The sequence below is a fragment of the Leopardus geoffroyi genome, chromosome C3 (genome assembly GCF_018350155.1).
Source record: "Leopardus geoffroyi isolate Oge1 chromosome C3, O.geoffroyi_Oge1_pat1.0, whole genome shotgun sequence".
Lineage (NCBI taxonomy): Eukaryota > Metazoa > Chordata > Mammalia > Carnivora > Felidae > Leopardus > Leopardus geoffroyi.
This window is the reverse complement of record NC_059338.1, coordinates 104,619,266-104,644,899: the sequence shown is the minus strand read 5'-3', so window position 1 is coordinate 104,644,899 and position 25,634 is coordinate 104,619,266. Positions and strand designations below refer to the sequence as shown.

Genomic DNA, 25,634 nt, shown 5'->3' with positions numbered 1-25,634 from the left:
AGTTAAATAAGGGTCTGGTTGCATTCTTTGCATCTGGATATCCAGCTTTCCTAGTACCAGTTGCTGAACAGACTGTCTTTTCGCCATGGAATAGTCTAGGCACCCTTGTCAAAAACCCATTTGGCTATGTACATGAGGGTTTATTTCTGTGCTTTCTATTTTGTTTTGTTGGTCTATGTCTGTCTTTATGCCAGTACTGATTATCTATAGCTGTGTAGTAAGTTTTGAAATCAAGATATGTGAGTCATCCAGCTTTGTCTCTCTCTCTCTCTCTCTCTTTCCCTCTCCTTTCCTTCAAGATTATTTTTTGGCTATTCAGGAATTCAGATTCCATATGAATTTAGGATGGGTTTTTGTGTTTCTATAATAAACATTAGGTTTGATAGAGATTTTATTGAATGTATACATTGCTAGGGTAGCATTTGAATATTAGTCTGTAGTTTGAATCCCTGTAGTGAATTTTTTTTGTCAGTTATTGTACTTTAATCTCCAGATTTCCTTTTTCACTTGTTTTAGGTTTTCTGTCTCTTAATTGATATTTCCATTTTGTTCACACATTTCACACATTTTCTTGACTTTTCCCACCTTCCTTTAGTTCTTTGAGCATCTTTAAGATGGTTGTTTTCAGGTCTTTGTCTTGTAGATCTGCTGTCAGGTCTTTTTCAGAGACAGTTTCTGTTTATCCTTTTTTTCTTTGAGTGGGTAATACTTTTCTGTTGGTCTACATCCCTTATGATTTCTTTTTAATTGCAAATTGGACATTTGAATCGAATAATGTGGTACTCTGGGGTTCAGATTTTTCCCTCTTCACTAGATTTTGTTGTTTTCTGTTAGTGTTTTCTTTTATTGCGTTTTTTTGTTTGTTTGTTCGTAGGCTGTTTCTGTGCTGAGGATTATCCTGTGTTATAAATTTAAGGTCTTTTCAGGTCTTTGCTAAGCCCACGCTTTCACTGGGCATGTGTAGTGACTTTACTTTCTCCCATAAATGCAGTTGCTTTTGAATGTTTCAGTCTTTAATGTCTGGCTCCCAAAGGAAGAAAAATGGAACAACAGAGAGAGGAAAATATGTTAGCCACTTAAATATCCTGGAAATCGCCTTAGGCAGAGGGGCAAGGGCTTCAACCATATGAAAAGTTGGGACAACAATAGCCACCCACCTTTTTGTCTGCACCTCTGAGATAAGAAGCGGTCAGTAGTCCACCATCTGAGCACAGAGAACAGAGTCCTTTTTACCTACCCTTGCTCCTGGAAGCTGTGTACACATTGCTTTAGGAATGAGTGCACGGCAACATGCCTTGGGTCTGGCAGGTGGGGAATGGGTGGCTGATACTATGCTAAGAGCTCAAGTTGACCAAAATTAATGGCAGTGTGTAGTTCAAGTCTTCTCCTGAAATGGAAAGCCTTCATTGGACTCCAGATTTCCAAAATTGTTACACAAGACAAATTTTACCATTGTTGTCCAAGTAGGGAGACAGAGTTCTATTGCTTTCTACTCCATCATCTTCCCAGAATCTTCTCCTCTGTTGTGCTTATTTGTATTTTCTTTTCCTTACTTCCTTTCCCTTGTGTTTCCCTAGAGACTTTTAACTAAATAGTGTCTAAAGCTTGTACAGTAAAACATTGGATTCCAAGTAGTTTGTTCTGTGAGTGTTCCAAAAGGGGAGGAAACATAATCTAATAAATTTTAACTTGTTAAATGAGTGACGTCTTGCAATACGAGTAGTATTTGCTGAACATCACATGATCGCAACTGAGCCAATGGTTCTTGAAATTCGCTTTGATGTGTGAGTTCTTTGGATTACAAACGTGAATCTGGAACAAATTATGCTCACAAACTAGGGTTTTACTTTAGTTCTTTTAGTTGTAATCTCCTGTCATTATTCAGGAACTCTATCGATTTGGTGGTAAGGTGTTGACATATGAGAAGCATTCAGTAGTCTCTGTCTTTTGGTGATCCTGAGTTGATATTTCTCTTTCCCCATGTTGAAGGCTAGAGGGGATATAGTTTTTTTTTTTTTTCTTTTTTTTATCCCACATCAAAGTCTAGAGGAGGTAATTGTCTTTCTCAGGCTTGTTTGGTTTTGGTAGAACTCCAATTGTTTAGGCTTTGGTAAAATATTTTCCCTTGAGTTTAGGATTGTTAAGGAAGTAGAGAAATCTGGGAATATTTCATAATCGTTACTTGTCCCTTCTCTTGCTGGAGGTAAGAGGAGAGTTTTCTTTGATTTTCACAGTGAGCAACGGGTAGGGCTTCTGGAGATAATGTTTATTGAATTGTGGTGGCACAACTAAGGCAGGGACCCCTTGGAATTTTAAACTATCAGTCCAGTCCACGTTGAGTCTCTAGTAATTGGTCAATTAAAAGTGTTTCTACAGATGCTAGCTTCAGGTGTGGGCTTCTGCCCCTTGGCTTGTACTTTTGGTAAAATGTGATACTCTGGATCCATGTGTCTGTTTCTCTAGTTTTCAGGGCAGCAATTTGTTCAGTGACCTAAATTCTTTGATAGATCTAAGAAGAATTGTTGATTGTCCGTTTTGTTCAGCTCTTTGCTTGTTGTAACGATGGGAGTGATGATTTCCAAGCTCTTTGTGTCTCAGACTGGAATCTGGAAGCGGCTCATACACACTTCGAAATGAAGGAATCTGGGTAAATTTTAATTTTGTTCAGGCATTTTTAAAGACAGGATAAAAATAAAAATTTTTAACATAGTGTTTTATTAATTTTGGGTGTATAGTATAGCGATTCACCAATTCCATACAACACTCCCCTTGCCTCTGATAACCATCAGTTCTCTTGTAATTAAGAATCTGTTTCTTTTTAAGTTTTAATTTTAATTCCAGCTAGTTAGTATAGTGTTATATTAGTTTCAAGTATACAATATAGTAATTCAACAATTCCATACATCACCCGATGCTCACCACAACAAGTGCACTCCTTAATCCCCATCACCTATTTAACCCATGCTCCCACCCTCCTCCCCTCTGCTAACCATCAGTTTGTTCTCTACAAGTAAGAGTTTGTTTCTTGGTTTGTCTCTCTCTCTTTCTTTCTACATTGCTCATTTGTCTTGTTTCTTAAATTCCGCATGTGAGTGAAATCATATGGTATTCGTCTTTCTCTGATTGGCTTATTTTGCTTAGCATTATACTCACCAGCTCCATCCATGTCATTGCAAATGGCACAATTTTATTCTTTTTTATGGCTGAATAATACTCCATTATATATATGTATATGTACACATACGCACCACATCTTCTTTATCCATTCATCTGTTGATGGACACTGGGCTGCTTCCAAAATTTGGCTATTGTAGATAATGCTGCTGTAAACATCAGGGTGCATGTATCCCTTTGAATTAGTGTTTTTGTATTTTTTTTGGCAAATACCCAGTAGTGTGACTGCTAGATTGTAGGGTAGTTCTATTTTTAATTTTTGAGGAACCTCCATACTGTTCTCCAGAGTTTGCATTCCCACCAACAGTGCACAAGTGTTCCTTTTTCTCCACATCCTCGCCACACCTGTTGTTTCTTGTGTTGTTGATTATAGCCATTCAGACAGGTGTGACATTGTAGTTTTGACTTGTATTTCCCTGAGAGCAAGTGATGATGAACATCTTTTCATGTGTCTATTGGCCACCTGACGGGATAAATCTTTATACTGCCTCATTATGATACACATTTTATTTGGGAAGCTGATGCAAATGTTTGTATATTTCATATGTAGATATTTTACAAAGCCCAGAAATAATTCCTGAATTGGTAATTAAATTTTTTGTCTGTTAATTTTTTAAGATCTTGAAATTAGGAACTGATTGGTAGATTAATATCCATTTGCTTGTGATGAAAACTTTTGTCAGTAATTAAAAGCAACATGATTCCTTGCAGAGATCACCCAGGAATTCTTGAACAATATTTTTCTCATTTACATATTTATCTATTTAAATATTTATTGTTTTCATATACATATCGTTTGGTGAAGGGTAATCTTGCATTGTTCTCCAGTATGATGAGCTGATCTGGTAACCTTTCTTTGGGACCTATTTTGTTCTAAAATGTTGAGAGATTTTTACCTTATTCTCCAGGAAATATAATAAGTTTTCTAGACAGAATCCGGGGTCACTATAAGTTTTTCGTGTTTGCTTGTTGATATGATAGTTGGTGTTAAATACAATCTTTTATTATTAATCCATTTTATGACTATAGTTAAATACTAAATGATGTGGCTTTAGCTCTAGGATAAAACTATTATACTTTTTTGAAGTTTTTGCAGAGAACATAGGAGATTCCCTTGTGGTTTAATATAGAGATATATAATTAACAATTATATTTATTCTTTGGGGCACAAAAATGTATAAGGGTATACCTTTTCATTTATTGCTTATATCATTATAAATAGGAACACACTGGAAAAGAAAATCCATTTGATCTAAAAATAATTTAATGCACAGTGTTACTATAATTTCCTTATGGAAGTCCTAGATTTTAGTAACCAATTTCAGTATCCAATTTTTAGCCTTTCTTTGGGAAGAGAAAAGCTAACGAACTGGTCACCAAGTCATAGGTTTAGGGCATAGGTCATAGGTTTAGTCATAGGTCTAGGACCAGTTTTAGGTAAAGTGCGGGAAGCCAGATTTCAGAGGAATCTACTAGCCTTGGGTCTGATCTTTCTCTGCCTTTTAAGTATCCAGTGCTATTTCAGTGAAGCACTGAGTTGATTATAGTTTAAATGCATTTTTAGTCTGCTATCTTATATGAATAATTTACTGTAGCTTATAAATATTTAAAATTTAATATACATAGTTATGTTAGTAGCCGTTTTTAGTTAGATTGGATACCTAACCCCCAACCTTTTTATCTGCTCCTTTAAGCAGTAATTAAATTCATTTGTAAGGCTTTTAAAATACATTTATAAAATTATACATTTTATTTAAAATATGCTTTTACTTCAATTTATATTAAGGAAGAAATTTAAAAAATAAAGAGGAGATCTATTTATCTTCAGTAAACCGAATGTAACTGTGTTTAAAAGGGTGCTTTAAAATAAGTCTTTTAAAAGCGTCAGTATCAGTATTAATAAAAATATTCAGAGAACTTGAGTCCTAAATCATGGACTCATTAAAGCAGTGGTAGAGTTTTAATATCAGTCCTCTATTACGCACAGGTGATTCAACTCTTTCTTTTGTGTCAGCTTCATTGACATGTATAATTCCAATATGTAGCAAAGCACTAACCTTTTCTGTGTAACAAACCTCATTTTTCATTTTTATATGACCACAAATTGTAGATAGAAGTTTCTTCTTAGTACAGTGCACTCAGTTGTGCAAACTTATCTTTTTAGGGTCAAAGAAGAGCCCAAACCACAACCGACGCAGTAAGTAAATGTATTCAGAGTGCAGTAGGCTTGATTTCTGTACCTTTGCCGTATTCTGCTTCCCGCACCTTGGATGGTATTAGCTTACCCTAATACTGGATAGGCTGCAGCTAGTGTGTCCTCTGCTTTCTGACTCTCTGGCTTGTAAGAGAGCTGCCTGCAGCTTCTTACTTCATCCACATTTTGACCGGATGTAGTTTTTTGCTGCCTGCTTGTGGACTGGTTAAGTGTTCCAACTTAATTTCCCTACATCTGACTGCCTGGATGATAACTGGAGCTCCCATTTCCATTGGCTGTAGCTTTTGTGCCTGTGTATTTTTATTAGTGTGGATAAGAAAACATTTGACCTACATTGTTATTCATTTGGTTATTCAGTCACATTATTTGCTTATTTAAACAGGTGGTTTCCCTTTAGTGGGATCACTGAACTGGTAAATAACGTTCTTCAGCCCCAGCAAAAACAGCAAAATGAAAAGGAGCCCCAGACGTAAGTAAGCTGATCTGTATAGACTCAATATTCTCTCTGATAGCATAGCATACTGAAGAGTATGTGTTAAAATGCTGCCCTTGGAATATTCCTCCTCAGAAACGAAAATTGTTAGGGTATGAGTTTGACACGTTCACCTTTAATTATCCCGTGGAAATCTAAAAAGAAAACAAGATTTCAAAGTTTATAAAGTTTATAAAGACAGTTTATAGGGTAGTAAAAACGAAGAGAGGTAATTCTCCCCTCAGTTTTAGTATAAATAATGTAAACTGTATTTGTCCAGTAAGACGTCTTTCTTCCAGTAAAACATCTTTCTCCAATTATGCAATATAGTATAAGGTGTGTTTCTTTCAAAAATAACTCAGAGGACATTAAGAAGTATTAACCCCCAAATTCAGCCTTTGGTCAAATAGTTTTGGAAAGGTTCTTTTAAAAAAAGGTCAAGGAGTTTTCGTTATTGTAATACTTCTCAGTGTCTCAATGTTCTCCAAACGGTGTTAGAACATACAGTGTTGACATACTTGACCACTGAATTCTGTTTTCACTGAACATTTCATTACGTTATCAACATACTTTGGGAAGTGCAGCAATTTATTCTCACGTTGACCTGAAACATTAAAAACAAGGTCAGGTCCATTTATTTTAGTCGTTAGTAGAATAGAAACCATTCTTTAAAAAATTGTTCACGCATGCCTTTTCAACTTTGTGCAAGTAATATTATTTATACTGGCAAGTGGAAGTAACTTTGAGAATGTGAGAACGACACATATTTAATTAAGTTCCAATCTCTCCATGGTAATTGCCATCTTAGTGAGACATGCTCTTACACTTAGCCTCTGTGCTTTTTTAAAGTGGGAGTTATGTTTACGAAGAAGATGGTTTGGTTGCAGCAATGGGCAGACTGAGAAGTGACATGAACTCTAGGAGCGGATGACATGTCTATTAGGAGCCCTAAGATGAAATATTCTGAGACGTTCATGTTTGCCTTTAATGCAAACTGGAGGATAAATGTCTTCTTGTCTTGTTCTGGATGAGAGTAATCCCCTCATTCATTTTATATGACCTCAGGTGCATTTTATTTAAAATGTTGTCAGTGTTTTAGTTTCAACTGACCTAAGGTTATGTTGCAGTATACTACTTCTAATAGTTTACAGTAGTTCCCCTCACCCGTTTCTGCAGGTATGTTCCAAGACCCCCCAGTGGATGTCTGAAATTGCAGATAGCACATAAACCCTAAATTTACTGTTTTTTTTTCCTATACATACATACCTATGATAAAGTTTAATTTATACATTGGGCACAGTAAGAGATAAACAGCAATAACTAATCACAAAATAGAACAATTATAACAATATGCTGTAATAAAATTTATGTAAATGTGGATTCTCTCTCTCAAAGTATCTTGTACAATACTCTTCTTGTGATGATGTGAGTTGATAAAATGCATACGTGATGAGATAACATGAGGTGAAGGATATAGGTCCTGTGACATAGGACTGTTGACTTTGAGGATACATCAGAAGGATCCTCTGCTTCCAGACCACAGTCGACTGTGGGTAACTGAAACCATGGAAAGAGAGACTGAGGATAAGGGGGTAGACTACTGTATATGTAGGTCTAAATTTGGAACTACTGCTGTATTTAATCTAGGTGAAATCAAGACCTGTGTTTGTCTTGACTACTCTTTTATCTTTGGAATCTAGCAGAATGCCTTATCTGTAGGAGGAACTCAGTAAACATTTCTTCATAACTGATTTTTACATGTTTTGTCTTTTATGACATAAGAATACTGTGTTACAAGGAATAGCAATGAATTTAGGAAACTGTTTTCTAATCAAAAGTTGCATTAAAATGACATATGTCATTATTTTGCTGATTTTCTCTAAGGTACTGAAACATCGTAAAATAGTAAAATTACTATCAAAATATACTTAGATCCAAATTTGCTTCAGTATTAAATTGCTTCAGTTATGTATCTTATTTGTGAGTTTCAGAAAGTAATCAGGATTAAGTTATATTACTTAGTAGATTACACTGGGCATTCAACAAAATATTTGGTCATAACTTTAAACAGTGATGTCTGATTATTGAAATAAAGTGACATTTGATTGGCATAAACAAAGGTGAAGTCAAACCTAAAAAGACATAGCTTTACTTCAGTAATAAATATAATTCCATTTGCTTTGATTTTTTAGATAGGAAGATGGTAGGAGAAAAGGCTTGCACTTTTGGATGTTTTAAAATTTAAGTCTTGATTTTAGGTATTATTTCCATTAAAGTATCTTGGGCAACTAATTCTTCTTACTGATCTGTGATTTATACAGTTTTAAAAATTCAGAATCAGTAGATTCTCTCAATAGTTACCTTCCTCATCTTACACTTCTGTTATGCTGAAGAATTTTGGTATATAATTTTCCAGAAGATTTCCTTTTGCCTTTCTGATCCATAGACCAGGATTACTTGTGAATCTTCTCTTCTAATTCATCTTCCCGAGTTCTAAGACTTCTTTCTGAGTCATCTAATTTTTTTCTCTCTTTGGCTACCGTTTGAATGGGATAACTTCCTGTCTGCTTACTTTGTATTCATTCATCCATAAAATTATTTCTAAGAGCTGAATTCCAGGTATTCATTTAATACATAAAAAGTAGGACTTATGTTTCTTCATACTCCATATAAACATCTTCATAGTAGAATAACTAAGTAGATATTTTGTCAGATAGTATTAAACATCTGATAATTTTTGAACAGTAATTTCATTTTTATGAATTTATAAAAGTCTCATTTTGTGGTCATTCAAAGCTATAATAATGTAAGTTTCTTGAAGTCTGTGTTTTTGGAGTTTATTTTGTAGTTCTTTAACATAACAGGAAGACTTACTAATTTTGATATGGGTAATTCATGTGAAATTGTAGGTATAACTAGAACAGTGTGTCCAACTCTGACTTTCAATCAGTTTTAAGGCATAGAAAGTCAATTGAGCCATGTTTCAGGTGTCATTCCATTCAGCCTTTGTGGAAATTCCTTATTATACAAATTAAATAATTTTAATTTTACTTTCTCTTTTTTTCACTATTTTTTTTTTGCATCAGCATCAAAATGAGGGAAAATTTCTATAAAGGCAATATAACGTCGGTTGTATGTAAAGTGTAAAACAAGTCCCTGAGTAATGAAGGATGGGCCTAGTAGGAAAGAAAAATGTTAAATTCTTTGTAATGCAACTGTTAATGTAACTTTTTGTTCCCAATATCTACCATAATATCAAATTGAGTTAGAAAGTTTTAAAATACAGATTAATTAAAACTGATCAATTGGATTAGTTTGTTTTGAATTTTCATGTAATAACAATTTTATTCATGTTGTGACATAGTAATAAATATACCTCGGAAATAGGAAAATCTCAAATTTTAGTTATTTGAATCAAACAGCCATTTAATATTGTACTTCTCTTTGATTATGAAGTCTTTTAATAGGAAACAGTGCTAAGAGGAGGAGTGTTTTAAGAACAGGGAACATCCTATGTGAACATTTTTTTTTTAACTTTTATTTTTTTAACGTTTATTTATTTTTGAGACAGAGAGAGACAGAGCATGAACAGGGGAGGGGCAGAGAGAGAGGGAGACACAGAATCTGAAACAGGCTCCAGGCTCTGAGCTGTCAGCACAGAGCCCGACGCGGGGCTCGAACTCACATACCGCGAGATTGTGACCTGAGCCGAAGTCGGACGCTTAACCGACTGAGCCACCCAGGCGCCTCCTATGTGAACATTTTTAAGTAGCAAAGGATTTGAGGGACAAGGAGGACCAGCGTGGCTGTAATTCAGCGGGCAAGATGGAGTGTAGTGGGAGACGAGGTTCCAGAGGTAGGACTCAGAGAAGGCAGTGTTTTTATAGAGAATAATAGAGTTTGGATCTGTGTCAGTATAAAAGGAAAATAATTGGAAACCTTAAAACATGGGTGTGACATGATTTACTTTGTGTACAAAGATCAATCTGGCTGCTCTGTGGCTAGAGTGACTGAGAATAGAAGTGGACTGAGCAGTGAGGAAGCTTTTCTGAAAGACTTGTAGGAATTATGATGACTTGCACTAGGCTGATTACGGTGAAAATGAAGAGGAGTGGAATGGGGATACATTATTAGTGTCATAGATATGGAGGAAGTTAGGAAGGAAGAGAAAAGAGCCAAGGAGCCTGATTTCTGATTGGAGGAACTAATTGGGTGGTGATGCCATTAGCTGTGATCAAGAAGGGGAAAGGACAAACAGGTTAGCACTAGCCACAGGAACTTAAGTTTTAAACTTTTTTATGTTTAAGATGCTATAAATTGGCTTGTTTTGAAGGAGAATTTGGATTGACTGGAGTTATAACTTTTGCCGTTGTCCGCGTGGTACATAAAGCTAAAAGAATAGAGAAGAGAACTTAGAGAGTGTGTGAGTGTGTGAAGAAGAGCAGATAAGAAGGTCCATGATTGAGCCCTGAAGAATTCTCACACTGTGCAGATTACTGGGAATCCAGAGATAAAAGGACTATGGTTTCTGCTCTCACAAATATTTCTCATTCAAGCGGGAAAAAGACATGCTGGTAAACAATGAAAATCAATATTGGGGAGATTTCTGGTTTCCTCTGTGACATGTAAAGAGTTTGGAAGTTGTTACTGTCATCCTCACAACAAGAAAAAGCCGAACAAATTGAAAATCAACCACTCAAGATCTATCGTATAATTGAGATCACAGGGCAAATCAGTGCCCTGCCATGTGGAGGGAGAGGCAAATAAAGAACCACAGCTTACTGAGAGCAGAAACTATTGGAACTAGGATCTGGTAGGGAAACTTAAACTATTAACTGATGAACTATTGAAGGCTGGGTGTGGACTGACTTAAGAGTTACAAATTCCTGGGAGCCCAGCCGTAAGGGAACACCCTTCCCAACCTCCCCAATTTTGTGAGTTTTTTTTTAAAAAAAAATTTTATGTCTATTTATTTTTGAGAAAGAGAGAAAGAGAGAAAGAGAGAGAGAGAGAGAGAGAGAGAGAGAGAGGCAGAGAGGGAGACACAATCTGAGGCAGGTGCCAGGGTCTGAGCTGTCAGCACAGAGCCCGACACGGAGCTCTAACTCACGAACTGTGAGATCATGACCTGAGCTGAAATCGGATGCTTAACCGACTAAGCCACCCAGGTACCCCTCTAATTTTGTGAGTTGTACCTCTAGGAACCTCACCAGGTTCTCAAGGTGAAGATCAGTGAACAGTTCTGTCACACTTTCAGCAGGGAGGAGGGTAAAAGTAACCATTTTGAAATACTCCTGGAGCTTTTTGTTCTCAAGGGAACCTAGCCAATGTGAGAGAAGGGAAATGACCGACTGCAGCCCCCTCTAGCCGTCCCACCTCACTGAAAGGGGAAAAGAAACTCAGAAGCACTTGTGAAGGTCATAGCCCAGGATACAGGCCCACTAAAAGACTGACACTTATTTATAGGATTATAGAAGAACACTTCTCTTTAAAGTGGCATTTCAGGGATCCAGGCTGCTTCTGTGTTCTTGGTAAGCCAACTGGAACACTTAGCCAGTGGAGGAAGAGAGAGAACGGGGAGAATGGAGAATGGAGAACTTATTCTTACCTACATAAGACTGGTCACTTTTGCTCACAGCTCGTTCCCAGAACTTGTCACAAGGCACTTAACTAACTGCAAGGGAGTCTAAAAAGACTCTCCATGTGGTCATGAAGAGAGGTATCTCTATAATATGAACAGTAGTACATCTACTACTGTTAGTTCGTTTGATTTTCATTTATTGCAATGAGATGGAAATTTCAGGATGCCAAAAGGTAAAGATTTGCTACTAAACAAAGATAACTACAATTTTAGTCCCCACTCTTGGTAATGTTGATTCTGTTGAAGCTGATGAAATGACTTGGGATCAAGGTCTAATTTTTAGGAGACTGAAGGTTAGGGTTAATAATATGACAAAGACTCAAATACAGAAACGTCTAGAAGGAAGGAACATCTATTAAATTTTATCAGTGGGATTACAGGGAGATTTTTGCATTTTCTTAGGTGGCAATGAAAGAGTAAAGGAGATTAAAAATGTGATAACAATGAAAATATATATGAAAGCATATTGAGAAAACTTGAGTTGATCAGTAGAGTACCAAAGCATAATAATAACTAAGATAAACAGTAAAAAAAAAAATAATTTTAAAAAGGAGGAGTAGAAATATCAGAAAATCATCCTTTTCTTTTTGGATGGAGGCTATCTATTTTAGTTAGTCATCTGCCTCATGCAAGAGTCCATTGAAGAGATCATTTGCTTCTGGAGGATCCTTAAGATCCTCTTATTTAAGATCCCCTGATGGAGCAGATTTCCAATAGTCCAGGCGAAATTATTTATGTCTTTTTAGGTGCAAAGCATGAATCCAAGGATCAGCATTTTGAAGCGTTAATTGTTAACATGGCATATTACAGTCTTTAAGACTGCAGGGTAGGGGCGCCTGGGTGGCGCAGTCGGTTAAGCGTCCGACTTCAGCCAGGTCGCGATCTCGCGGTCCGTGAGTTCAAGCCCCGCGTCAGGCTCTGGGCTGATGGCTCGGAGCCTGGAGCCTGTTTCCGATTCTGTGTCTCCCTCTCTCTCTGCCCCTCCCCCGTTCATGCTCTGTCTCTCTCTGTCCCAAAAATGAATAAACGTTGAAAAAAAAAATTAAAAAAAAAAAAAAAAAAAAAAAAAGACTGCAGGGTAGTTTGCTTTCCTGTCTCTTCCAGAAGACTAAATCTCTAGATTTCAGGTCATAGAGAGTACCTTAGAAGAATGTTTTGGAGATGCTTATACCTGTTGTTGATAAGAATGAGTGTATCATGATTCTGTGATGGCTGTACTTAATCATGTTAACTTGCAATGGAGCTAGATCTAGGGTCAGAGGTGAAATTTCTAAGAGCCCTGGCATGCTATTATTAAGTCATAAGGGAGAGCCGATGACCTCAAGAAGGGTTGATTTTCTTGTTTTGAAGGCAAATGGCAATGGAAATTGAAAGGTCCTTGAGGTTATTATTAATTTAATTTTACTTTAAAAATTCCACTTGGTCTTTCTGCTTTTTCTGAAAATTGAGAATGAGATAGATAAAGATGTTTTCATGTAAGCTATGTGCTTCGTATTGGTGCTTGACTGGTCAAAGCAGTTGACCTGCAGTGGTAAGAGAGTGAATGAATTCCTGCACATGGTATGTTTCCAGGCCTAACTTAGATGTTCTTCAGTCTAGTCTAAAACTGACCATGTTGGGCACCTGGGTGGCTCAGTTGGTTAAGCATCTGACTTCAGCTCAGGTCATGATCTCGTACTTTGTGAGTTCGAGCCCCACATTGGGCTCTGTGCTGACAGCTCAGAGCCTGGAGCTTGTTTCAGAGTCTGTGTCTCCCTCTCTCTCTCTGCCCCTTCCCCACTCGTGCACACACACACACGTGTGCCCTATGTCTCTTAAAAATAAATAAACATTGGGGCGCCTGGGTGGCGCAGTCGGTTAAGCGTCCGACTTCAGCCAGGTCACGATCTCGCGGTCCGGGAGTTCGAGCCCCGCGTCAGGCTCTGGGCTGATGGCTCAGAGCCTGGAGCCTGTTTCCGATTCTGTGTCTCCCTCTCTCTCTGCCCCTCCCCCGTTCATGCTCTGTCTCTCTCTGTCCCAAAAATAAATAAACGTTAAAAAAAAAAAAATTAAAAAAAAAAAATAAATAAACATTAAAAAAAATTTATAAAATAAAATTGACCACCCCAGTCATGTACCTTTGAACCGCCTTAAATTCCTTTTGGCTCGAGAAAGGGATATATAAATAAGAATTATGAATGATAGATTGCTTAATCAGAAAATGCATTTAGAAAAATTGATAAAAGTAGCAAAGTGCTTATTGCCACGTAAAATTTTTATTAAAATGTAACATATGCAGTGAGAAGTGTACAAACTGAAAATATGCAACTCGTCGAACTGCCAGACAGCGAAAAATCTGGAAATCATTACTGAGAGCAAGAAGCAGAACATCACCAGCCCTCCAGTATCTCTTTCTCATACTCCCTTCCAGGGAAGATTACTTCCCACCCCAAAGGGTAACTTCATCCTTTTATCTAGCACTACAGATCGCACAAATAATGTATGTTTTATACGAATGGGATCACGTTGTGTATATTCTGTGCCATCTGGTTCAACATAATATTTGTGAGATTCATCTAAATGATTGCATGTGGCTGTATTTCATTCATTCTCATAGTTGTATGGTGCTCTAGTATATGAATATACTACAATTTATCTACCTGTTTACTATTGATATGCATATCAATTAGGTTTTTCCAATTTTTGGTTATTATGATTAGCGCTGCTATATATATTCTGTTGCCATTATTTTTTCCCTGTTACTTTGGAGGAGAATTTTGTAGTTATTTGTGAAAATGAAGTACGTAAGCGATTTTAAAATATTTTCAAATAGCAAAGCTAAGCATTATGTCTGGGTCGTTAGTCTCTAGTGTCTCGTTTATTTATTTGGTAATGCTGTAGGTACTATTTCTTGAGTATGCCCTATTGTTTGATGTTTTGGTGCCTCTGCATCTGGCCAAGAAAGGGAGGAACAGCACATAGGATGATATGGTCTGATTTGTATTTTATAACAAACATTAGGGCTATAATAGTCACTTAGGGAGCTGCATAGAAGTTCAGATGAGCGAGGTGCTAAGTGACTGGGATGGCCATGTATGTGGCATATGTTTATTCTTTTATCATAAAAGGACATTAATTCTTTCTCTCGGCTGGTTAGTAATGCAGTGGCTTTCATACTTCTTTTTTTAAACTTCCATCCATAAAGAGAAATCTATTTTGCACTATAACCCAGTATACACATACTACATATAAATTTTAATGCACAATAGAAACAAGATTTGCATGAAATGCTTACTTGCACTCCTTCCAATGTGCTGATCTATTTTATTAAAAAATTGTGAGCCTTGGCCAGCTAAATTGGTTTTGTGTCCTAGTACTGGGTTGTAGTCTGCAGTTTGAAAAGCACTCTTAAAAAACTGTGTGACTACACTTAATGATAACATTCCATAACTGCATGCCATAAACTTGTAGAAGGCTCTACTTTAAATTCACTCTCTGATGAAAATCAGTGTTAAAATGATGTTTATTTTAATGCTTCAGGTTTTTTAAATAAACAAGTCCTAAATTAAGGTTAGTTTCACAGATTTGGGCTTTTTTTTTTTTAATGTTTATTTATTTTTGAGAAAGAGAGAGAGACAGCGTGCCAGAGGAAGGGCAGAGAGAGAGGGAGACGCAGAATCTGAAGCAGGCTCCAGGCTCTGAGCACAGAGTCCGATGCAGGGCTCAAACCCACAAGCTGTGAGATCATGACCTGAGCTGAAGTCGGACACTTAACCGACTGAGCCACCCAAGCGCCCCACAGATTTGGGTTGTTAAAAAAAGCTTTATAAATATGTTTTCAATTTAAACGTTGGAATAATATTCATAGTTAAGAAGAGTGAGAATACAGTAATACTAGTTTTGTATTTGATAGTTTTATTCCTTTAAGATAAAAAGGATAGACACTCAGACAATACTATAATACTAAAACATTGTACCATAGGTAATGTAGAACATGGGGGAACAGATGCTTCTTCTATAAGGAAGAGAGCCAATCAAGTTTAAGCCCAGACATAAAGAACACATAAATGAGAAGAGAGAATGGGGAAACTTTGAGCTAGGTTGTCTTCATGTGTTATTTTAGTTACTCATGATAGTAACTCTGAAGTCTGTGTTAAAATCCCACTAGTCTCATACAGCTAATAGGATCTTAGACCATGTTTAGAGAAGAATCTTTATTTTTCCTGCTGTAGATTTCCTTGAAATACTGAATTGTTCTTGCTTATTCAAAATACCTCAACTCAGTTTGGTATTTCACTGGCTCCTATTGCCCTATATTTTGCTCACATGATAGTCTGTGCATCTAAAAACATTATTTTGAGACGGAATCTGTAGGATTCACCAACTTGTTAAAGGCATCCATTGAAAGAAGATTAAAGACCTCTATAAGATACTCTCGTGTTTCATATGTTGTTTCAGAAGAAAAGTAAATTAATATGGTGCCTAAGAAGGCACATATTAATTACCTAGTGTGTGTCACAATCACAGTGTTGGGCAAAAGATGAATGGTCCTTGACAGATTGTATACATAAGAATAATTACAATAAAATCTATTGTTCAGAAGTGCAACCTCAAGGTGGATGTTTGACTCTGCCTCGTGGTGGGGATCAGACAGGATGGCTGAAATCTGAGCTAGGTCTTGAATATTGAAAGAGTGTAGTAAGTTAAAAAAAAAAGTAAATTTTATTCTATTTGATGGAACAGCATCTGCAAAGGTGTGAAAGAGCAGGATGTGCTTGGAGAACTGTAGGAGAACATTATTGTTCTAATGTAAATGTTAGAATTATTATTCAGATATCTTGGTTGCCATCAAGATAGATAGCAATTGTGTTACTGTATCATGACAGTTATCTGCATCAATCTGAGATTAACTGTGTTATACTTAGCACAAACTGTAAAAGATGTAAATAATGGGGTCAGAGTTTCTTTTTCCGTTTATTATTATTTTTTAGGTAATGAGCAAATGGTGTTTTACTCAGGAGCAGTGTATAAAAGTGTTTTACTTCCTAATGTCTTTTTCGAGGAAGTACTTTATTTTGGTTAGGCAGAAAGAAGTTGAAGGTGGAATATTTATAGTGGTCTTAAAATGTTTCTTCTATTTGTCATTTTTCCCCCAGAGTTGAATTTGTTGAATACTTTTGTTTAAGATACAAATTTCAGAGAAGCAACAAAATGCACTTTCCCCTCGGCGTCAGAAAGGGGAATCTTCATATTGAAGATGAATCATTTCCTAATGTCAATAATAAGCTATGAGTGTACTTTTACTTCTTTTAAACCTCAGTTTGTAACATCGAGGTGATTTCACTTGTGAATGAAATAATCATTTCAATTCCAAAGATTCTATATCTGGCGATTGTATAAAAGGTTTTTCTTTCTTTCTTTTTTTTTTTTTTAAGAAATGGACTTTCTGAATTTCATTGTCTTTTGGATATTGGTTATCATGAAACACAAAAACAAAGTCATGTATTAAAGATACATATTAAATATAAAGAATTATTATCTAAAGAACTTCATTTAAATTTTAATATAAAGAGTATTTCAATGTGGGTTTACGTGTGTGTATGCAATTGTTACAAATTGTTTTGGAGAAATGTTTTTAGCATACAAGGAGTGGGCCAAATATCTGATTTATTCGAGATAGTTTTATGATATTTCTCATCTGTGTCTTACTGATTTCCATAACTTGTAATGTGACAAACTAAGTTGAATATCAGATAATATGGGGAATAATTCTTAGCAAGGAAGTCAAGATATTCTCGCCCAGGCTGCCTCTCTGGCATCTCCCACTATATTTCTCTCCCCTTCTTTTCTCATACACACTTTATGCCAAATGACAATACTCTCAACTTCCTGAATTCTCCATCTGTTTTCATGCTTTGCATATGAAATACTAAAGGTTGAATCAGTCTTCATTTTCTGCCTATCACAATTTTGCATATCCTTAAAGTCCAGGATGTATAGGATATTTAAAAACTGAAACATCTGTGACGTCATAGAGGTCTTCTATGAAGTCATGCCAACACCATCCACAATTAATGGCTTTTTCTTTGTGTTGCAAAACCATTTTTCTTACATATTTATTTAGTATATGTTTCATTTTTCCTTGTATTATAGTTTATTGATATTCATCTTAGGTCTATACTTGTTCATATATGTCTATCTTACTGATGACAAGATTGGCTCATATTCAACTTTAAATTTTTGCTCCATCACTTATAAAATAGGGTAACACATAGTACACATTTGTGTATTCATTGTTAATTCAGCATTTGTAAATATTTATTGAGGACGTGGCTATGGGCCATGGATCATGCTTCTCAGTGGGATAGAATGGACAGCAGAAACAGACAAAATAATCCTCACAAATTATATTTTCTAATTAGAGAGATAGGCATTAATCAAATAATCGTATATATGAATAAAAGGAAGGATGTGGAAATGCTATAGTATACTATAGTGCTTGGAAAATACTTCATGGAGGGATTTAACATAGTCAGAGATGCTAAGGAGAAATTTTCCAAGGAAGTGCAGTGAGAATACTGAGGAAGTATGGAAGTGAAGAGTACAAAGTGTCATTGTTACATTGGCCTCATGAAATTGTCGGGGAACTTTCTTTCGCTTTTATTCTGAAACAACATATAAAACATGAGAGTACCTTATAGAAGTCCTTAATCTGGTTTTTAAATGGATGCCTTTAACAGGTTGGTGAATCCTATAGGCTCCATCTCAAAATAATGTTTTTAAATGCACAGAATGTAATGCAAGGAAAATATAGGTCAATAAAGGAGCCAATTAAATTGGGAAAAAAAAACCCCATATATTTATGGACTCCTTGGGGGTAGATGAGAAGTTAAGATTTAGAAAGTTGAGTTAAAAAATTCACCTGTAAAGCCGTATAGGTGGTGACTGTCTTTTGAGGGTTGGCAATAAATGCACTTAATGTGTTAGTAGGAGAGAAGACACAACATTGTAAAGATGTCAAATCTCCTAAAACGAATCTATCAATGCAATGCAATTTTAGTAGAAATTCCACCAAGAGTTTCAAGAGAATTGGATTAAAGGATTAAAGTATTTATGTAGAAGAAAAACATTTACAAATAGCAAAGAAATTTTTCTAACAGAAGAGCAAATGGGAGGATTCCTTTTGCCAGATATCAAAATGAGTTACAAAGGTCCAGGTAGTATATGTTCTGGAATATGTGGCATTCCTTTACATTTGTTTTTTTTGTTTTTTTTTTCCTCTGAGATTATCCCGTTAGTAAAAGGAAATGGCTTTATTTCGAGTTGTTAACTATATCTGTCTTATTATGAAAGCCCAGGATTAGTTTGAACTACAAAGTACTGCTGAGTGAAGACACATTATCCTGAAAGGACCTCAAACAAATATACTTACACCTATAGATATTACCCGATGGAATCTGTGAAAGGGGAGATAAAGAAATTCAGCGTTAGTCTAGAAATTACTGGGGGGTATGGCCTCACAATGGTTGGTATTGGAAGTTGTGGTAAACAAACCTTTTAAATATTAAAGAAGGAGTCATGTAAATGGTTAGCTTGTGAGGATCATGAAAACCTATCTATGAGATGAGTAAGAAAACAGCAGCAGCCACAAAAACATCTGTGGCTGGTTATAAAATTATCAGGAATAGCAGGATTTCCAGGAACCGATAGATTAAAAAGTTCCAATTTTTCAAGTAACTCAGAAGTGAAGAAAATTTACTTTGGAAAACACTGAGTTCACTGAGTGGCTTTAGTGATGAGGGAGACATTGATGTGGAAAATACACATGAAAATTTGGATAAAATAGGGATGCGTGGCTGGCTCACTTGGTAGAGCATGAGACTTTAGATCTTGGGGTTGTGAGCTCAAGACCCGTGTTGGTTGTAGAGATTACGTAAAGATAAAATCTTTAAAAAAATTTGGAAAAAAATAGTTTTATGAAGCAATAAGGTGGAAAAAGCAATATTTATAATTTGATATTGTGTACATCTTTTAAATATTTATTTGTAATAAGTGTTTTAAATTAAAGTGTATCTTTGACTTTTATGTCTATATTCAGGATCTGCAAAATGTGGTGTGTGGGTCAAATCCTGCCTGTTGCCTGTTTCTGTAAATAAAGTTTTATTGGAACACAGTCATACTTACTTGTTTTTGTATTGTCTGTGGCTGCTTTCACATCCTAAGGGCAGAGCTGAGTAGTTGTGACAGAGGCCCTATAGTCCACAATACTTAAAATATATACTGTCTAGCTCTTTACAGAGAGTTTGCTGATCTCTGATCTAGATCACTGGAAAGTTATATATTTAAATTTATATTCAATTTAAATCTTTTAGACCCTTCATTGTATTTGGAGTTTGGTTCTGACAGTGTTGTTCTGGAGTAGGAACAGCACAAAAATCAATGAAATAGAATACAGAGTCTGTAAATAGACCTATGCACATGTGGGAACTTAGTATATGATAGATTGCCATCACAAATAAGTGGAAGAAAGGATGGACTATTTAATGGTGCTGGGAAAATGCAGTCTCTATATGGAGAAGATTGAAATTAAATTCTTGCATCATATCACATACAAAAATAAACTTCAGATCGATTAAAAGCCGAAATGTGAGAGGCAAAATTATAAAGCTATTAGAAGAAACCAGAATTTTTTTGTGACTGACTTAGGGATAAGTAAGAATTTTTTATAGCCAGCCACTGAAACCACAAACCCTGAAGGGAGAAATTGATGTATTGGACTATATCAAAATTAAAGATTTCTGTTTAACAAAGGACATCGTGTACAAAATTAACAATCATCAGACTAGGATATTTGTTTTGCCTGACTTATAAATGATTAACATATAGGTTATATAGGATCCTACTGCAAATCATCAAGGAAAATACGGAAATCCAACGGAGTATTGGATGCATCTGGAGTAAGGATGGAATGAATAGACAATTCATAGGAGAGGCAGTCCAGTGGCGTGAACTTTATCAGAAGTCAGAAAAACATGAACTGAAAAAAAAAAACCCAACAAAACCACATCAATTTGTATCTACTAAAGCTGAAAAAATATTAGAAGTGAAATAATATCACACATTGGCACAGACAAGAAAAACTGGAACCTTCGTACCCTTCTTGCAGGTATGCTAACCGGGTTAAGCCACTTGGGAGAGCAGTTTCTAAATATTTAGTGAACCTGGGTATGTATACCATATTCCTGCATGTATATCCCAGAGAAAACCATACTGGCTTACCTCAGAGTTATTGTGTGTTGAGTTCCAGACCACCGCGGTAAAGTGAATATCGAAAAAAAGCAAGTCAAATGAAATTCTTGGTTTCCAAGTGCATATGAAAGTTATGTGTGTGCTATACTGTAGTCTATAGTGTGCAGTAGCATTCTAAGAAAAAACCAATGTATATACCTTAATTAAAAAGTACTGTCTTGTTAAAAAATGCTCTCATTACTGATTACCAATCACTGTAACAAATAGAATAATAATGAAAAAGTTTGAAATATTGTGACAATTACCAAAACGACACAGAAACATTATATGAGCACATGCTGTTGGAGAAATGGTGCCAGTAGACTTGCTCGATGCAGGGCGTAAACCTTCAATTTGTAAAACATGCAATATCTGAAAAGTGCAATAAAATGACTATTTACACAGGTATGCGTGTATATGGGTTTATGAATACATCATTACAGAAATACTGTATCGTAATGAATTATAAAGGGCCAACTTAAAAAAATAAATGGATGAATAAAATGTGATTTATGTAAATGGAACATTATACATCCATTAAATGCATGAACTAGATACAAAAACTGTAGTGGTTAAAAGCATGGATTCTGGAGCAACACTGAATTTGGATCTGGTTTTAATGATTTACCATCTGTGTGATCATGAGCAAAATGGATTCTCTGCAGAATAGCAATAAAAATAGGATTAATAATAATAGTACCTATCTACTTGATACACCATAAACACCATATGCATTATACAGTTTTAGATTTAAATATAAAAATGTAAAGTTAAGTGACAAACATAAGCAGAAACAAGTAAATGGCAAAATGCCATTTATGTAAATATACAAGACTGGTTATCCGATAGAAGGGAAATCACACTGGGAAAAGGAAAATAATGAATTAAAATAGAAGCCAAGCATGGATCAGTGCCATAAAGCTTATGATCAGCTATTCTGGATACCTAAGGTTTAAAAAAAGCAAAAGGAAAAAAAAAAAAAAAAAAAGAAAACAAAGAGTGCATTGCAATCCGTTCCAGGTGGAAGCAAGAGCATGTATAAAGCACAAAGACCAGTAATGAGATACCCAATGATGAGTCTGAAGAATGAAAGAAAGCCAGAATAGCTTTAACAGAATGAGGGTAAAGAAAAAGTGCAAAACTTGAGGTTGAAAAGGGAATGTACGCCAGAATATTCAAGGCTTTGTAAGTCATCATAAGAAGTTCTTTCTTTCTTTCTTTCTTTCTTTCTTTCTTTCTTTCTTTCTTTCTCTTTCTCTTTCTTTCTTCTTTCTTTCTCTCTCTCTCTTTCTCTTTCTTTCTTTCTCTCTCTCTCTTTCTCTTTCTTTCTTTCTTTCTTTCTTTCTTTCTTTCTTTCTTTCTCTTTCTCTTTCTTTCTTCTTTCTCTCTCTCTCTTTCTCTTTCTTTCTTTCTCTCTCTCTTCCTCTTTCTTTCTTTCTTTCTTTCTTTCTTTCTTTCTTTCTTTCACAATCAGAAGCCATTAGAGCATTTTAAACAGTATCTTTTAGGAAAGGTAATTTTTCCTGTGTGCACAATAGATTGAGGGAGAGAAGTGTGGATGCGAGTAAACTAGCTAGGAGACCAGGTGGGTTTTGATGGTAACAAAGCCTATGGTATTGACAGGGGATATAGAGGCAAGCGGAAGGATTCAAGACACATGTAGGAAGTAAAATAGAAAAAAAGTTAGTGATAAATTATGCATGTGAGGGAGAGACATCATTCTGGAACATTTTTAGATTTCAGGCCATATAATTGAATGGTGGCACCATTTACTCAAATAGGGAACACTTGGAAGGGAATCTGGCTTGTGTAGGAAAGTTATGGGTTCAGTTTTACACATGTTGAATTTTAGGTGGCGTTGAGACTTACAGATAAGGTGTTGAGTAGGCAATTGAATTTTAAAGCTCAGAGAAGTCTGAGCTGGACATTTATGTTTATACATAATTTGTATGTAGGTGGAAATTGAAGCCTTGGATATGGGATAAGACTGCTTAAGAAGACACCACGGAATGAAAAGAAGAGGGCCTGGATCTTGACCTTTGAAGGAAAAAGAAAATGAAAGGCCACAGATATGGGAAAACAAGGAGAGCATTATGAAAGCCAAGGGGGCAATGAACATAGTTGAACATAATTTCAAATATTGTTGAGAACTCAGTAAGATCAAGACTAAAAATTTTGTTCACTAATTTTAGGTACAGGGAGACCATTGATAAACTTTGTGAGAATTAGTAAGCAGACCGGAAGCCAGATTAGAGTGGTTGGAGAATAATGGGGCGAGGAAGCAGAGAGAGCATTTTGCATATTTCTGAAGGGGCAGGGAGGATACGCTCTTCTTGGCAAGGAATGCAGTACAGCTCCTGAATTTGCCTGTACCCCACCAACTCTACGTACAGTAGTTTCTCATTTTATAGGACTTGGAAGGATGAATATACAAAATCTCTCTAAATCTTCCCTTGTTACCTCAAACTATTGTTGTGTCCTCCCTGGATTGCAGCTTAGCTCTGTTCTCCCCACAGCTAGGACCACTGGATCCCTTCCTGCAGCCTTAATGCTGCAGTCCTGGGATTTCTACAGTTCTCTGTAAGAGGGTTTCAAATAGAGTCCTTTAAATAGTTCTTAGGGATACGTGATTACTAACTTTGTTCCCCATGGGTGAAATGGAGCTTCCACTTCCCTGGAGATGCTATATTTTAGCACAGTTCACTGAGGTAGACCTCTGCTTTTTTGTTCCAGTGTGTAATTTGCCTAGTACTCCAGTGCCTCTAGATCTGAAACAAAACCCCGCTCCTTCTAATTTTCCTCTTCCTTCTGCCTTCTCTTTCTCCTGGAGCGTTTACTGAGAGGAATGTCAGAGATCGTAAGCATATCAACAGGTATACAACAGAAATGTACAGCGTATCTCACACATGGAAAGATAATTTTAAGTGGCGGGAGCAACTCCGATGCACAGCTCATCCACTAGTCCACTTAAACTCACACCTGCTCTGGCACACATTTTATGGACTTGAACTTCCTGTAGTGGTGCTTGTTTTGTGTTAGCAAAGCTTCACTTAAACTTGGTGGGAGGTAATCAGGGTAAAACAGTGTATTTGAAGTTACAGGAAAAGTTAGTGACACTGGCATTAGCTATTTAAATGTATTGATACTAGGCGTGAAAAGGAAGTTAATGTTTGTAATTAAGTAGCTGGGACGGACTCACTTATAGAGTTCTATTTTTAATTTACTTACTGACTTTAGGTTAGCACTTTGAAAGGAACTCTTATTAAAGTCAGGGTTTTTGAGGTATGATTTATTTGCAGTAAAATTCACCCCTTCAAGGTATACACTTCAGTGAATCCTGAAAAAACATAGTTAAATATCTACTACCATAAGCGAGATATAGAACATTTCCTTCACCCCCAAGAATTCCTTGTGCCTATTTGTAGTTAGTTCTTTTGTTTTACTCCAGTCCCTGATTTCTGTCCTTATAACTTTGCCTTTTCTAGAATGTCATATAAATGAACTCTTATTGTAAAGAAGTGGGCAAACTACGGCCTGCAGGCCAAATACGGTTTTTGTGTAAGTGGTGAGTTAAGAATGGTTTTTACACCTAAAAATGATTGAAAAAATTAAAAAAAAATGTTTATATATTTATTTTTTAGAGAGAGAGAGAGAGAGAGAGAGAGAGAGCATGTGGGTGCTCACAAGTGCATGGGGGAGGGGTAAAGAGAGGGAGACTGAGAACCCAAGTAGACTATGCACTTTCAGACAGCACAGAGCCCATTGTGGGGCTCCAACTGATGATCCCAGAGATCCTGACCTGAGCACAAACCGAGTCGGTCGCTTAACCGACTGAACCACCCAGGCGCCCCGAAAAAAAAATTTTAATGACATTTTGTGAGTATAAAAATTAGACGAAAGTCGAATTTCGTGTTTATAAATAACGTCCTTTGGGACACAGCCTTGCTCGTTCATTTACATATTGCCAACGGCTGCTTTTTGGTTCACATTTTTTACATACTATTGAAGAAAGACTTCAACCTAACCTATCTAAGAAGCCTTTGTTTAACCCAAGGCCACGATTTTCTTCATTGTTTTCTTCTGGAAATTTTATGGTTTTAGTCGTTATATTTAGTTCTGTAATCCATTGATTGCAGTTATGTAATACATTGAATTAATTTTTGTATAATGTGTGACATATGAGTTGAGGTTCTTTTTTTTTTTAAGTTTTTTTAATGTTTATTGATTTTTGAGAGAGAGAGACAGAGTGCGAGTGGGGGAGGGGCAGAGAGAGAGAGATACAGAATCTGAAGCTGGGTCCAGGCTTTGAGCTGTCAGCACGGAGCCCGATGCAGGGCTTGAACTCACAAACTGTGAGATCATGACCTGAGCCAAAGTCAGTCACTCAACTGACTGAACCACCCAGGCGACCTGAGGTTGATTTTTTTTAACACATGGATTTCCAATTGCCTTTTTTGCACATGAATTTCCTATTGCTTAGAAGATTATTCTTTCTCCATTGCCTTGACAGCCTTTTGTTTTGTTTTGTTTTTTAATTGATGATCATTTAAGCATTGGATTGTTTTGGACTCTATTCTCTTCCATTGGTGTATGTATGTGTTTATTCTTTGCCAATACCGAATATTGACTTGATTACCTCTGGAGCTTTTAGAGTAAGTCTTGACATCAGGTGGTATGAGTCTTCCAACCTTCTTTTTGAAAATATCTTGCCAATGTAGGTGTTTTGCTTTTCCATATAAATTTTAGAGTCAGCTTGTCAATTTCTTAAAAAAAAATCATGTTGAGTTTTTGATTGAGATAACATTGAATCGAGAGATCAATTTGGAGAGAATTGATGTCTTAACAATATTGAGTTTTCTCATTGA

The 25,634-nt window shown here is 36.1% G+C and overlaps 1 protein-coding gene across 36 annotated transcripts in view; it reads left to right on the top strand.

The window, feature by feature from the left end:
* Positions 1-25,634, top strand: part of RIMS2 (regulating synaptic membrane exocytosis 2) — a 612,588-nt gene that overhangs the window by 91,173 nt on the left and 495,781 nt on the right. For 22 of the 36 annotated variants that reach the window (XM_045453947.1, XM_045453935.1, XM_045453941.1 and 19 more), the window contains exons 2-3: positions 5,339-5,371; positions 5,772-5,858. The exons of the other annotated variants lie outside the window; for them this stretch is intronic. In XM_045453947.1, the coding sequence (XP_045309903.1) occupies positions 5,339-5,371; positions 5,772-5,858 (120 nt within the window). The remainder of the gene's footprint in view (positions 1-5,338; positions 5,372-5,771; positions 5,859-25,634) is intronic. 36 annotated transcript variants of the gene reach the window in all.